Below are 14,513 nucleotides of genomic sequence, written 5' to 3'. Positions count from 1 at the left end.
TGTATAGTATTTCCTTCCATGAAATGTTCAGCTCAGATACTAGATGCACAGATTCAGACTGTCATGGAATCCACCAAACTCTCTGTACCTCAGGGTGTTGTGTGTAGAGAAGACAGATTCATAGACTTTAAGGCCAGAAAAGGACCATCGTGATCATCTAGTCTGACCTCCTGCACATCACAGGCCACAGGACCTCACCACCCATTCCTGTAATAGACCCATAACCTCTGGCTGACGTACTGAAGTCCTCAAATCATAATGTAAATACTTCAAGTAATGGAGAGTCCACCACTTACATTAGTTTACACCTGAAAGTGACCCAAGTCCCATGCTGCAGAGGATGGTGAAACCCCACAGGGTCTCTGCCAGTCTGATCCAGGGGAAAATTCCTTCCCGACCCCAAATATGGTGATCAGTGAGACCCTGAGCTTATGGGCCCTGAGCTTATGGGCAAGACCCACCAGCCAGACACCTGGGAAAGAATTCTCTGTAGTAACTCCGAACCCTCCCCATCTAGTGTCCCATCACTGCCCATTGGAGATATTTTGCTAGCAGTTGCAGATTGGCTACATACCATTGTAGGCAGTCTCATCATACCATGCCTTCTATAAACATAGCTCAGTCTTGAAGGCAGTTAGGTTTTTTGCCACCACTGTTTCCCTTGAAAGGCTTTTCCAGAACATCACTCCTCTGATGGTTAGAAACCATCTAATTTCATACCTAAACTTCATGGTCAGTGATATCCATTTGTTCTTGTGTCCACATTGTCGCTTAACTTTAATATGATAGAGGACTGACACTCATATCTTGATGGGAAATCTCATCTGAGACATATCTTTCCAATAAAGAGCAAATCAAGTTATTGTTCCAATCAAGAAGCAAATTGACTCAGACCAATTGGTCCCTCATGCGCTCCCTGGCCCCTTCACTGTGAAAGCACTCGCATGTCCCAACATAAATAAATTCCTTCTCTGGCATTCACAGGGCCTCTGGCTTGTTGGAGAAGATATTATTCTGTAGTGTGAGGCAGTTTTGATCATCAAAAAAATGACCCTAAAGGCAGTGAGATTATATTTTGGAAATAGGTAGTAGGTAGTGTAACAGGAAGTGCTGGCCTTTTAAGGCAGGGTACATTCTCAGCACATAATTCTTCCCAGTTCAGCCCAGAATTGAGGCATTCTGGGATTTGTAGTTCAGAGAGACCATAAGAGTTAGAGGTCAGTAAAGAGCTGGGAGAGGGGAGAGCAGTATTTAAGATCCCCTTTCCCAGTACAGAGAGATCTTGGGAAGGGATAGGTTGTGAGTCTCCCTTGCTTCAGGGTAGGAGCAAGTTGTGGGTCTCCAGTCAGACAGGGAAAGGGCAGGACCTGTTGATCTCTCCATTGAGAGAGGGTGTGGGAAGGGGCCTGGGCAGTGATTGCTGACAGAGCAAGGGAGAGAGCTGGATGACTCAAGAAGAAACCCGAGGAAGGGAGAGGTTTTTAATTTAGCTGGAGAGCTAAACTCTCCAACCAGGGGGAGGGAGCCTGAGGCTCGGCTATGTATCCATGACACGGCAGTAAGACTGACCATTACAAGTAGCAACAAAGCTGGGTTCTGCGTGCCCAGCTTTGGCTATCTGTAAGGAGCAGATGTCCCAAGGGAAATTAGCTCTTGGCTGCTTGGTTATTCAGGCTACACAGTGAATGGTAAGTAAAATTCTGCTGATTGTTTTCTCAGCACTTTGGGTTTAATGCCTTGCGGAAGAACATTATAAATGCTCGTCTCCAGCAAATGAGAAGAAATTTGGCTCATCGGCAGTATCAAGTAATGGTGGGTTTAATTTGTGTTATGCTGTGTTTTATATGAGACCTTTCCTTGAACCTTCCCACCTTCTCTCACCTGTTCCCACAAAGTGTTCTCTAGTCAGTTGCATTGTTCCCTTGCTACCAGCAATTTCAGAAAATATCTCCTGTGTAAGTCTAGGGTCAGTCACAGACATATTGGCCTAGTTATGTGTTGTCATACAGCCCCATTATGAACCCCTTTGTAGCCAAGAAGATTTATAGCTTTTCTCTGTATGCAGGGAACAATTGGCTGTAACCCTGTGACAAGGAGAGTGAAGTGGTTCAAATAAGCTCAGCAGAGTTCCCATTATAGCAGCGCCTGGATGTAGCAACATTTCTATTTTCAATTGTTTGAGGACTCCAGGTCTGCATTAAAGACATTCAGAGCAGCTGGAAGAAAACAGAATTGCATCAGGCTTTTTAGACTGCTTTGTTTTGTATAGCAGCACAGTGTTCTTTAAGGAACTCTCCCTCCAGAATGTATTAACAGAACATCTGCATCGTCATTCTTTTGGATTCTCCCGCTCTTGCTACCTGAGTTTTTCCATCTCTTCTGTTTTGCTCCAGCTGCTGCAGAGCTTCTGGAATCGCTGGAAGTGTCGGTTAGAACAGGAGGAGGAAGAGCATCAGCGGTCCCTGACACTAGCAGCTCGCAACCACTACAGGTACTTCAGGGAAATATATTTTCAGATGCAACTAAGGAGCTGGAACTCACCAGCTCTTGGTTCTGATTTTAAATCTGGTAATACTTTGATGCGTGAGATCGTCCTGGCACATTATAAAGAGTGGTCTAGTTCTGAACCATACCTCATTTAAGAAACATGGGAGGGAAATTGACGTTGGTAAGCCATAAGCCTTGTCTAGGTTCACTTATTTTAAAAAAAAAAAAAAAATCTCCCACCAGTGATGGGAGCACTAATGTAGACACGGCATAGGCAGTTTTGCCACCAGGTTATATAGACCTGCACTGAGCAGGGTTAGAAAATAGGGTGGTAAAACATGGTCCCTGTCTACATGAGTGCTATCACCATAGGAGCCTAGAGTGGGAGAGATCATTTTTGGGTAGATGTTGTTGACTACCATAGAGGCTAAATTCCTCTTTCATCCCAGTGAAGATACTTATTCCAGGGTTGAGTGCATAATTATGAAGCAGTAGAAACTTTTTTGAAATTGTACCTGACTAGATTGTGTTTTTAAATAAATATGTAACTTCTGCTTTTGTTGCCTTTCTTTTGGTGGGTGGGATGAATCTGTATGGCATACTTAAAGCACTTTAAGGTAACACAATTATTTCCTGATTGAGACTGACTTCTTCAGGAAACTAAGTTATATGGAGCTGTCCAGGTCCAGAGCTGTACTTTCAACTAGAGGGAGGCTGTTTGCTGAATAGTTGGGTTTTATTTCAGGGTAACGCTTCTGCACAAGTCTGTCAGGTTGTGGTTAAGGAATGCCAAGTGGAGAAGACACAGGCAGGTATGGAGTATTTGTCATGTTTAAGTAGCTCTTACACGAGATTCAACCCAAATGATTCTAAAAGCTGGAGGATGAAGGATGGGTGAGTGTGCCAGTCATTTCTGTGGTGCAGCAGGTTCATAGGATAAAATGATGTCCTATCTGATCAATAGCTTGTTGAAAGAATTGTACATGAGCCAGTCAGGGCACTTCTCTGGGAACCAAAGCATGCTAATGTTGGCTGCTGGAGTTTCTAGGAAGGACAGGAAGCCTTGATTTATGACAGGAAGTTGATTTATGATCATTATTACTATTATTGTTTAGTTTCCAGTAGCGCCTACACTGTAAGCCTTGTTCTGAAATATTAATTTGTTCTGAGTGCAGCCTCCAGAATGAGCTGGAACTGTTGAGCTAGTTGGGTGGGATTGCTTTTCCACCACCTTCCCTGTGAGAAGTGTGGAGCAGAGTTTTATAAAGACTAGAAACAAACCCCAAAAGCTAGGTACACATAACACTGTTATACCCTGAAGTAGGAGAGTTTAGTTCAGATGGCCTTGTTGTGGTAGTCCCTTGGGTAGGGAGCACTGTTCTGAAATGAAACCAAGCCTGTCATTTGCTTTTTAGATGCAATATGCCAAAGCTGACAGTCACTATGGAAGAGTGATCTTGCCTGTCACCTTCCAGGCCTGGAAGAGGTTTAAGAACGATCAACACTGGTGGAGAGAGATGAAGGAAACGGCATCATGCTTTCATAGGTACAGTGGATTGTTCTTACGGACTGACTTTAAAAAGAGTATGTGCTTTGGGCTGCAGCAACCAGTGCCATGTGTAACTAAGACTAAAATGTGTTGTACAATCCACTTAGGTCACCCCATGAAAAGAAAAGGTGACTTACTGGAACCTGTCGTTCTTCAATAGTTGCCTCTGCGCCTTCCTACATGTTGTTCCCTTGCATCTTGACACTAAGGGTTACAGAATCTCACAGGTGGGAATGCTCAGAGGCTGTTGAATAAATAGTAATGTTATTTTGGATAACAGAAAGAATCTGGCTGTTGAGAGGCAGTGTGGTCTAGTGAATTGAGATGAGACAGAGGCAGGAACCCGTGATGTCTCATTTTGGCTCTGACACTGACTTGGAGCTTGTCTGCACATAAACTGGAACCACTGCAACTGTAATCACATTGTTTGCAATTCACACCTTTGTTTACTTTGATGCAACTTTCTGCATGGGCACTCTGCATTGGTTTAAAGCTAGTTTACATCATTTCAGTTGGCTCCTGTTATTTACCAGGGACAATATTTACCATGAGCAAGCTAAACTGCTATAAGCCAAGTTTAAACTAGTGCAGTGTTCATGCAAATTTGTACTCATTTTAACTAAATCACAACATCACAGCTTTAGTTAAACCGGAGCAACTTCTGTGTATAGACAAGCCCCAAATGTATAACTGAAGTGAGTAAAAATCAATGTTGGTCACAGTGAAATAAGTATCCAGCTGCAGACTTGCACTAAAATAACTAACCTCCAACCAATGTAGTTATTCTGCTTCTAGTTTCCGTATAGATAAGTCCTTGCACTGTTGCCTTGGCATGTCACTAATGGCTTTCCTTCTCCAGAGGAGCTCAGCACCCCCCTCCCCAATGAAATAAACAGAAGCAGTGGGTGCTCATCACCTCTGAAAGGCCACTTACTTGTCCCTCAGTTTTCCCACCTGTAAAGTAGGGATAATGAAATTACTAGCCTACTTCACTGGGGTGTTGTGGTGGTTGGTTAATGATTTGTACAGTGGGTTGAGGATATACAATGCTATATTTATTTGGTACATTGTTATCATCTTTTCACTTCTGTAATGATAGGGGGAAAAACTGAGAAAAATATTACTCTTTAGAGATTTTAAAATAACTTTTGTGGGCTCTTATTGTTTGCATGAATTCAGTCCTGACTCTGAGCTGGCAGGAGTGTGATGCAACTAAACTTAAGCATCGCTTCAATTTTCTGATTAGAAAGCACATGACGCAGCACAGCTTCTCTAAAGGGGGGCTGTGTCCAGACCTAGATTCCTACAATGGACTCCCTCCTGGGAAGCATTTTTCCTTTTAAGTCAGAAGAAAAACATCTTTTTTAACACTGACTCCTCCTTCCCAGCATGCCTGGGCCCTGAACCCAGATGGCTTTTAAATTATTTTTATGGTCTAGAAATGATTACGTCTTAGGTTGATGAATTTCTGCCATCAAAAGCCAGGCTGCACAGCTTAAAAACAAGCCACAAAGCGCCTTGGTACTGTTTTAGAAGATACCTTGCTTTCTAGGAGACACACATGTAGGTTTGGAGGGTGGCTTGAGTAATGAGGGCAGCTACTCTTCTGAAAGCAATTAGAGGAGTTTGTTTTGGCTAAATCGGAGTGCAGCTGTGGCACACTGGAGATCAGAATAAAGAGCAGGCCCTAAGCCTGTATTTTTCTAGCTCAGGAGTCTGAATGAGGTGATTAAAGGAAAATTGTTTGCTGATACGTAGCTTGTGCCTCCTCAGCCAGAAAAGGGGTTGAACATATGGGGAAAGATTTTTAAAGGCACAAATGACTGTTAAGTGAATGTTGCCCCTTGACCTGAATGGTTAGCCAATATTTGGGGCCTGGCCTGATTTGTGTCAGTTAGGAGGAGAAAATTATTGAGTCAGGTATTTGTTTGATGCAATTATGTTTATTTACAAAAAAAGTACACGCAGTCTCATTGCCCTGAACGCAGGGAACAAGGAACAAACAAGAGGCAGTGTCCTTGTCCAAAAATCCAAGCCTGCTTTCCAAACAGTTCTGTGTGCAGAAGAAGTTCTCTTGGCTTCCTCCTAGGGCCACACTCACCAATGCTTATCTCGCTTTCTGATCTTGTCTCCTTCTGACACACACAGCTCCACCACTCAGTGTCCCAGCCCCTGCATTTGCAATCAGTCTATGGATACCATCTTATTCTCCCTGAGTTAGTTATTGCTGTGGCGTTCCCATGCTATCCAGGGCCATGGGTGGCACCTTCTGTTGTTTACTCCTTAAAGATCTTAATTACTACTTTCATTTAGTCTGAATGAAAGATGGGTAGCGTGACCATCAGCTTCAACAAGGTCTGCGATTGCCCCTAAATTAAACACGCTTGCTGGCAGCCACCAACACCCTCCATCACAACACGCCTAAACCCTATTGATTTTCAACCTATTAAATTGCTGTTTGTACCTTTGAAAACATCTAATAAACTGCAGTAGCCTCCTGTTCAGAAGTTACCTGGTCAGCCCTGAGTCATCTTCCAGTTGTGTTGAGGTTAGGGAAGGGCTGGGACCTGTTGGCAGGTTCTGAAGTCTATCCAGGTTAAAGAGTTTTGGAAACAGCTCCTCCTTGGAACTGCTGTTTCAGTCTGAGATTGGTGCCGTTCCAGTTGGGCTGCTGCCTAAGCTTCTGGGCTGGTAAATGTTCACATCAGTTGGGCAATGTGTGTGTGTCATGTATAGTGTTATTACTCCTCCCCTAGATCTCTCCTCCATAGATATAGATATATATAGTGCTTTACGGCAGTGGTTCCCAAACTTTTTAGTAAGGGGATCCACCAACTGCATTTTGTCGTTTCTGGGTACCCACCATTACGAATGGTGTGTGTGTGGGTGTGTGTGTCTGTGTGTTACTGTTTACTATTTTTTAATCTTTTATTAATTGAAACACAAAAGAAAAACCCCCTCCCCAGCCCCTTGCACTTACTTTCCCAGCCCTGTCCTCTCTTGTGGCTAGAGAACTCTAATAGGGCTCCTGCTACACCCCATTACTCCCTCAAGTAAGAGTGGAAGACAGGCTACCACAGAAAACACAAAAGAGCCTTCCAGGCTGTCTCTGTGCTGGGAAGGAATTAGCATCTCCAAGATCCTCTCATATCTGGGGACTTTACTGAAACAGACTCCAAAAAAACAGATTCCTCTCCCAGCAAGGGGGCCACACAATCCCAGTCTTCTCTTGTATCAAGGTGAGGGGAACATCCCTGCTCCCCCATCCCTGGCCTGGCCTGGCCCTGTCCCATCCTGCCCCCAAGTCCCCTGCTCAGCTCATCCTGCTCCTGCAACCCCAGCTGGCCCCTCTCTCCCTGCAGCCAGGCCACAATTGCTACCATGCTGATGACTTTCTGCTTGCTTGGTCCAGCCACTTCCTCTACACTGCTGCCACTGCCCATATCCCGCTCTCCACATTGCTGCCTGCTGTCCAGGGGAAGTGAGAGCAGGGTCTGGGTGGCAGTAGCAGAGCAGAGGAAGAGACTGGAGCCAACAAGTGGACAGTCCTCAGCCAGTCTTCAACCCGTGTGTGCCCTGGGGTGCTTTCTCTGTGCTGCTGTCTGCACCCTGTTCTCAAGGCTGCTGCCTATGTTAAGTGAGAGTGAGGGTCAGGTGGAAGCACTTCCAGGGCACGCACAGGGCTGGGACAGGCTGCTGACTGTCCGCTTGCTGGCTCTGTTGACTTTATCTGCATTGCTGCTGCTGTCCGGATCCTGCTCCCCACACTGCTGCCTGCTGCCCAGAGGAAGTGAGAGTGCTGGGGTGGGGGCACATCTGTGGGGCACAGATAACCCAATCCCTTAGTGGGTTAGGACCCACTATTTGGAAATCACTGCTTTACGTTTTGAAATACTTTACAAACATATCCCCATATACCCTTGCAAGGAAGGCAGGCAGGCAAATCTATTAGCCCATTTTATAGAGGAGGAAACTGAGGCAACAAGATTAAATGATTTGCCCAAGGTTACACATTGAGGCATTGGCAGAGGAGTGAATAGATCACAGGAGGCCATTTGGTCCAGTGCTTAGACCATTCTGCCTCCTATACGTTTTTGTCTTGATATTTTTCTGCAAGTCCATTTTACAACATTTGCTAAATTTGTAACTCAAACCACTGACATGTTTTAGAAAAAGAAAAGAAGTTGTGTCTGTCTTTAAATATGACAAATCATAGATTAAGGTCTGTCAGTGTGTGGAGGTAGCAGGGCTGTGTTTATAGCTTTTGAAGAAGAAGCACAAGGTTATATTATATCATTTTCTTTCAGATATATTGTCAATGAGGGAACTGGAAATTAGAATAATCTGTGTGGAAATAGGGAATTCTAGCAAATTCAGCAGAACAATAAATGTTTTCTTACCATTCAGTAGTCTAAGTGGGATTTCAAGGAGCAGTGGAATGGACTGTATACTTGTGTGTGTAATTAATTATTTTTTAAAAATCCATGGAATAAAGAGGTGTAATTGACTTCTAAAACAGTCTTGCCTGATGCTATAAAATCTAAGCAACTGCTTAACAAATGGTTTAAATTTGGACAGACTGGCATTGTCATCAGAGCCCATAAGGCCAGTCCCTTAGATGTTAGACAGGATTCATTGGTTCCACTGACATTCTTCATTCTTGCTTGCAGGGAATTGTTGATGAGACAGGTATTTGACACGTGGTGGCTGAGTGCATGTCAGCATCGAGAGAACCGTACGAGAGAGAGAATGGTAAATGCAGCACTTTCCCTTGGACTTCACCAAGGGGATAGATGGAACAGTTTCCTGATCACCTCCTATGAACATGAGCAGCACGAGATGGGTTTCCACCCATTGCTATTCCACTTGAGTGGCTGGAGACCACATGAGACGATTCCCTGGGTCCATCACCACCTCTGAGGAAGCTTGCCCTGCTGCTCATTACAGCCCATATCATGAGTTCACCAATTTTCTCCTGTCTGTTGCAGGCCATTCTTCACTCTAAGCAGCAGGTGTTGGTTCGTTTCTGGTGCTCCTGGCGCAGGAGAACAGTGGTGTGTTTGGAGGAGCGAGAGAGCACGGCTCTTGCCCATGATCATTACTGCCACCTACTGCTGCGGAAAACTTTCCATTTTTGGAAGAAGAACATTCAGGAGATTAGATCAGAGTAAGAGGCAGCTTGAAAGGGAGACTGATCCTGATTCAGTCTCAAAATTGGCCCCTTTCACAAAGGAGTTTCTGATTCACACCAACACTGTCCCTTAACATGTTTTAGAAGCTGTTAGCACATCCTAAATGTTTACATATTTAATACATGTACTTTCCCAGCACAATAGCAAATGTGGACTCAGGCTTGGTGCTAGAAAAGCACAACAGGTCTGGGTCAGTAAGAGAACTGTCTGGTCTGTTTTTCCTTTAGGAGGATCAAGGAGGTGAAAGCTATTAGGTTTCACTATTCAAAGTGCCTGAAGTGGTCTTGGGGCAAGTGGAGAAAGGTGAGAATTGGAGCAGGTAGAGAGTTCTGAATCCTCCTCTATTTATAGATCACCTGTGCTCATCATTTAGCTGCTTAGCAGACACCATATCAAAGGCGTTGTATGGTCGTAATACTAGTTAGTCGTGGGCTACCCTAACCAAAGGCTGCTCTCTCCAAGGAGAGGTAAAACACTGCAATAAGGGAGGAGTAGGAATAGTGTGGGAGGATGAGAGGAAGTTCTTTGTTTGTCCTGCATTGCTCCCCTGCTCACAGAGGCGGGGAGGGCAGGCCTGTGGCTCAGTGGTGTTACCCAGACTGTGGTTTTGGGACTATTACATGAATGTGTGTGTGAAGACTTCCCCGACCAGTACACTCTCTGTGCTTCCCAGATCATCACTTAAGTGCTCCAGTCCCTGAGGGGAACTCCTGGGAAATACCACACAGTGCTTTCTGTTCTCAGGAAGGTTTTTATTAAATAACCCTTTTTAGAAAGACGATAGTTAAATATTACACCAATCTCTAGCTCTGTGATGATTGGTACCTGCATTAAACATTATCCCCAGTTCACAGAACCTTGTGGCAACCTTCTGATTGTAACCGTTCTTCCCGTCTCTTGTGAATGGGATATTAGCAAAAAGCATGTCCACTGCTGTTTCAACCAGCCTGACTTCAATAAAGACTGTTACTCCAAGGGCACCCTGGTGCACCCTTTACGGGAGCCTAGTGCTCTCTCACTGCTGCAATGATTCTAGGACAATACACGCTGCTGGCTGGAAGTAGCAGCCCAGCTAGCATGCTCCAGATACATTGAGTGGGAGAAGGGTCATATCATCATCCCCATTGCAAATCCCAAAGGCTCATGGCCTCCTTGCAAATTGAGTGCCACCTGGATCAATTTCTGATAAGGTTCTTAAGGTGGTCTGATTGCGTACTCAGTTTATGTCCATCACTAGCAATCATGTAGTGCCACCAAAGCTTTTGGTGCCACATGAATGCCAGCCTTGTAGCGGCATTCCTTGGTACATGCACTACAAAATTTGTTGCCTTTTCATTCCTATAATATGTGCAAAGCAAGAAAGCCACCAAAACCAAACCAGTGCTGATGAAGGTGGTTGCTGGGTTTGGCACTGAATATCCTAGTTTCTGATCTTGTCCTGCCACTTGATATGGAGCAGCTGACAGACAGCAAAAATTGAAAATTTCAGTCTCTTGTGTTCAGCCTTCCTTGGGGCCCACGTTTCACGAGGAGGGTCATATGCTGTTTGGCATATCAGCCTCAGGGATGATAGCTTTTTCCCAGAATATAAAGGTTTGCTGATCTGGTGGTTGGAGAAGCAGGGCTATCAGACCTGTGTTGCTGGGGGGGTCATAGGTGGGAGTGGGGTTTCTGTTGTCTTGTTAACTGGCACCAAAGTAAGCCATAAGGAAATCAGAGATTTGTGTCCTCTTCATGTGAGGGGAACAAAGTCAGCACTGCACTTCCCTTCTTTTGAACAATCTGATTGCAGGGTCCCTTTTCCCTAAATTACCCTTATATTATTAAATAAATCCTGGCGTCTGAGTATTCGCCAGCTCCATTGTTACTGCTAGTGAGGTGTATCTCATGAGCCATGGGGGGAGGCCTGGACCTTTAATTTATTTGGGCTCTGCCCTACGTATGACTTGTCATCAGATCCCAGGTATTAGATTTAGGCTTGGTTTGGTGGTTGGGTGATGAGACCAGGAATCATGTGACAGTAGCCTGTGGCTTCCTATGAGAGAGAGCCTTGTCTGTCAGAGGGAGGAAGGTCGGGGCTAGGAAAGGCCATGGGGAAGTTTCTCCAGAGATGAGCAGAGTCTGGAGTAGGCCTGGAAGAGCTCTCCTGCTTAGAGAGATCTGACAGTTAACTGGGGCCTGAAGCCACAATACAAGGGTACCTGGGAGACAGCCCATCAGGGAAGTGCTCTTAGCGGATCTAGAGGGGACCAGGGTCAAAGAGGAGAAGGGGAAGGACTTTCCATACCAGTCATAGGGAAAGGCCTGACTGAAGTGACCTGCAGTGACAGGTGGGAGCAGAAGCTGTAAGGGGAACAACAGCCTCGAGAAGAAGACACTTGAGGCTATACCATGCAGCAGAACCTGGGTTTTGGAATGAGCAGCTGAGCCCAGCAAAGGGATGAAGAAACTGTGGAGTGCGGGACAGAGTGGTTCTGGTTTAAGGTGACATTGGAACTGTTTTAATAGATGAACCCCCAAGAAGGGGGGGGGGGAGTGTTAAACTGCCCCCTAGGCTCTTGTGCAAGTTAGAGTACCTGAAGGGGGAAACTGAGGCAGCAGCAAGGTCTGGTGCCAGTTCAGGTAAGACCCTGTTACGCTGCTCTATGGGAGTGATGCTTCCTTGGAGGTTGGGGATCATAGGCGGGTAACTTCTCTTTCTCTTCCCACACAGTCTGATTTTCTTTTTTGCTTGTAGTATGTGGGACATCGGTCTAAGAAGTGGAAGACATTGGTGCGAGCAGACATGTATTATCAGCATTCACTGCTGGCCAGGGTTTTGGCTGCCTGGAAGGTAGGAGGATTATGTTCGCTTCATTGCTGAAGCTTGCTGTGTCTGCACCCACCACTCTGAGGAGGGAATGCCAGATCTGTGTATGTGTTTGACTTTAGGGTCCACACAAAGAGTATGATGCCTAATGCTGCTACCGCTACTGGAGAGTCTCCCTTGAGCTCCATTGGTGGAGCCCTGTGTTTTTGGAGTACAGAGATCTGAGGTCTCTCCTGGCTTGTGTGGCTGTATATATGTGAGATGTAGATAGCTGCCAGTCACTCAGGATGGCAAACCGTATGTTGCTAATGTATAATTCCTATTGACAGTAACAAGAGGAGTGCTAAACTGTGGTGGGTGCAGCTTCTGCATCTGCTCCTGGACAGCTGCTGCTGAGAGTTCCCCAGAGAACTCCTCACCATAGTGTTCCTAACAGCTAGGGGAAGTCTCACTTCAACCCTGCTTTCCTTGCAGAGTTACCAGCAAAACATACAGTGCATTCTACGCCAAGTCGATGAAAAGGATGAGGAGCGTAATAGGGCGCTGTTGCGGTAAGCCTGCCCCTCCCCATGCAACTCTAGAAAGAAGCAGCTTGCCCTGGACCTCCTTGACTGGCACATTCAGTAATCCCTGAACTTTTGACACTGAGAACTAACTCTCCCCTGCGTCATCATTTTTCTGCATCTCAGCTGACCTAAAAGGAATGGTAACATTCTCATGGGACTCGATGCTGGCTGTGACCTTCTTGTGGATACGTAGGGTTGTGAGGCACCTCGCTACCACCTGCGTTTAGCATGCGTAAGCCTTGCCTGTGCCTCTCAAGGGTCCGCTCCCCAGCTCCACGGGCAACATGAGCATTCCCTTCTAGGCCCCACCAGCCCCTCTGTCTCTCTACAGGCTAGCAATGGGCACACTCCAACCCTCGAGCCCTCCCAGTGTCTCCCTGGTGTGTCCAGCCCTGGGTGCACTGCACACTCACAGTATTCACAGATTTGCTGCTTCCAACAAAACAGTAAACCTCAGTTTATTAGTTCCACCTCAGATCACCGCCCCTCCGAACACACTAGCATTTAGATATGTTTATAGTAAAATCCAGTATATGTTTATTTAACAAAGCATAGAGATTGAAATAATAGAAGTATTGAAAACATTTGGTTATGTATGAAATAAAATCATAACATATTCTAGATCTTAGAGTTAATTAACTAGATGCTCTCAAGTCTCGTAGAGTAACGCTCATCCTTGCAGTGCTTCACAGCCAGGTTGGCAGTGACCCTCCTTTCATGACACACAGTGTCAACTTGCCTCCTAGGGAAGACCCCCGTATATTTCCCCAACCCCCAAACACATACCAGTCCCATCCTTTGTCTTTATTCATAAACAGGGCTCCCTATCTCCCTCCCCCCCACAGTTTTTCATCTTGTAGATTTCACAATCTCTTCTTTTGCCTGTGGTTCAGTATGCAAGTAGGCATAGAGTGTGAGGCGTACAGTATACAAATGACCATACAGAGAGAGAAGTGTCTGCTGCCTCCTGCCTGAAAGGAACATCTCCGACGTAGGTCACATCCTGGTGACCTGCCTTAACTCCAAGACCTTAAGAACATAATTTTCCATAGAGATACATAACTCCTTAACTACTATCCTTACATGCATTTTGCAATAATGATGACCAGAGCGCTATTGTCTCTCAGGAGAGACTTCACATGCCACCATTTGGTGAGCTATTGTGCATATATCCCAGCAGATCCCTCTTTGTGCCAGTTGGCATCAAGAAATCCCTGGGTGACTTTGCCCGTTATGCACAAGTCTCTTAAAGCATCTGTTGTTCAGTTTCAAAGCCTTCTCCTTGTGGCAGAACTGTTCTTGTGGTGCCTGCTGGAGCCACAACTCAGAACAAACGTAGGATCAGACCCCAATAAACATATTGGCTACTAAACTACATCCTGTCCTTGTAGTGGATGGACTCTGCTATGATCTTAAAGTGATGGTGCTCTTGGAGCAGATATAGTTTGTCTTGTTTCTTACAGGTGGCAGGCCCAGGAAGGGCCTTGGTCACCCTGCATTATCTGCAGTCACTTTAGTTTTTTGTATCAACTGGGAACTGTATTTTGCTGCTGGTTTTTTTTTTTCCAGTGCCTGGCTGCACTTTCAGGCATGATGTCAGGTGCTTGGCTATGTTTAAGACACTAGAAACAAAGGTGGGTTTGTGGATACAGCAATTTTTAGGGTTCCTCTTCATGAATGGAAAGGTGCCAAAGGTCGAGCCAGCTTCCAAGAGGAGGGGAAAAGTATGTGGTGAAAATCACTGTTGATCTTTAGGTTTCTGTTTCCCACTTTGTCCTTAGACAAGTGCTGAGTATCTGGAGAGAAAATACTGTTGCCCTTGTGGGTGAAGCTAAGAAAGCTGTACAGGCAGAACTGCACTACAGGAGATCAACTCTCTCAAAGGTGGGATCTGTGTAGGGGACTTGGAG

The 14,513-nt window shown here is 45.4% G+C and overlaps 1 protein-coding gene across 5 annotated transcripts in view; it reads left to right on the top strand.

The window, feature by feature from the left end:
• The window catches only part of SFI1 (SFI1 centrin binding protein), a 53,998-nt gene that overhangs the window by 17,790 nt on the left and 21,695 nt on the right, over positions 1–14,513 (top strand). For all 5 annotated transcript variants that reach the window (XM_039505661.1, XM_039505662.1, XM_039505660.1 and 2 more), the window contains 10 exons: positions 1,720–1,812; positions 2,394–2,491; positions 3,233–3,299; positions 3,903–4,033; positions 8,707–8,788; positions 9,025–9,203; positions 9,456–9,531; positions 11,966–12,061; positions 12,512–12,588; positions 14,385–14,487. In XM_039505661.1, the coding sequence (XP_039361595.1) occupies positions 1,720–1,812; positions 2,394–2,491; positions 3,233–3,299; positions 3,903–4,033; positions 8,707–8,788; positions 9,025–9,203; positions 9,456–9,531; positions 11,966–12,061; positions 12,512–12,588; positions 14,385–14,487 (1,002 nt within the window). The remainder of the gene's footprint in view (positions 1–1,719; positions 1,813–2,393; positions 2,492–3,232; positions 3,300–3,902; positions 4,034–8,706; positions 8,789–9,024; positions 9,204–9,455; positions 9,532–11,965; positions 12,062–12,511; positions 12,589–14,384; positions 14,488–14,513) is intronic.

This window comes from Mauremys reevesii, linkage group 18, assembly GCF_016161935.1.
Source record: "Mauremys reevesii isolate NIE-2019 linkage group 18, ASM1616193v1, whole genome shotgun sequence".
In the NCBI taxonomy this organism is placed as follows: domain Eukaryota; kingdom Metazoa; phylum Chordata; order Testudines; family Geoemydidae; genus Mauremys; species Mauremys reevesii.
Note: the sequence above shows the minus strand (reverse complement) of the source record. Positions and strands in the feature narration are given on the sequence as shown.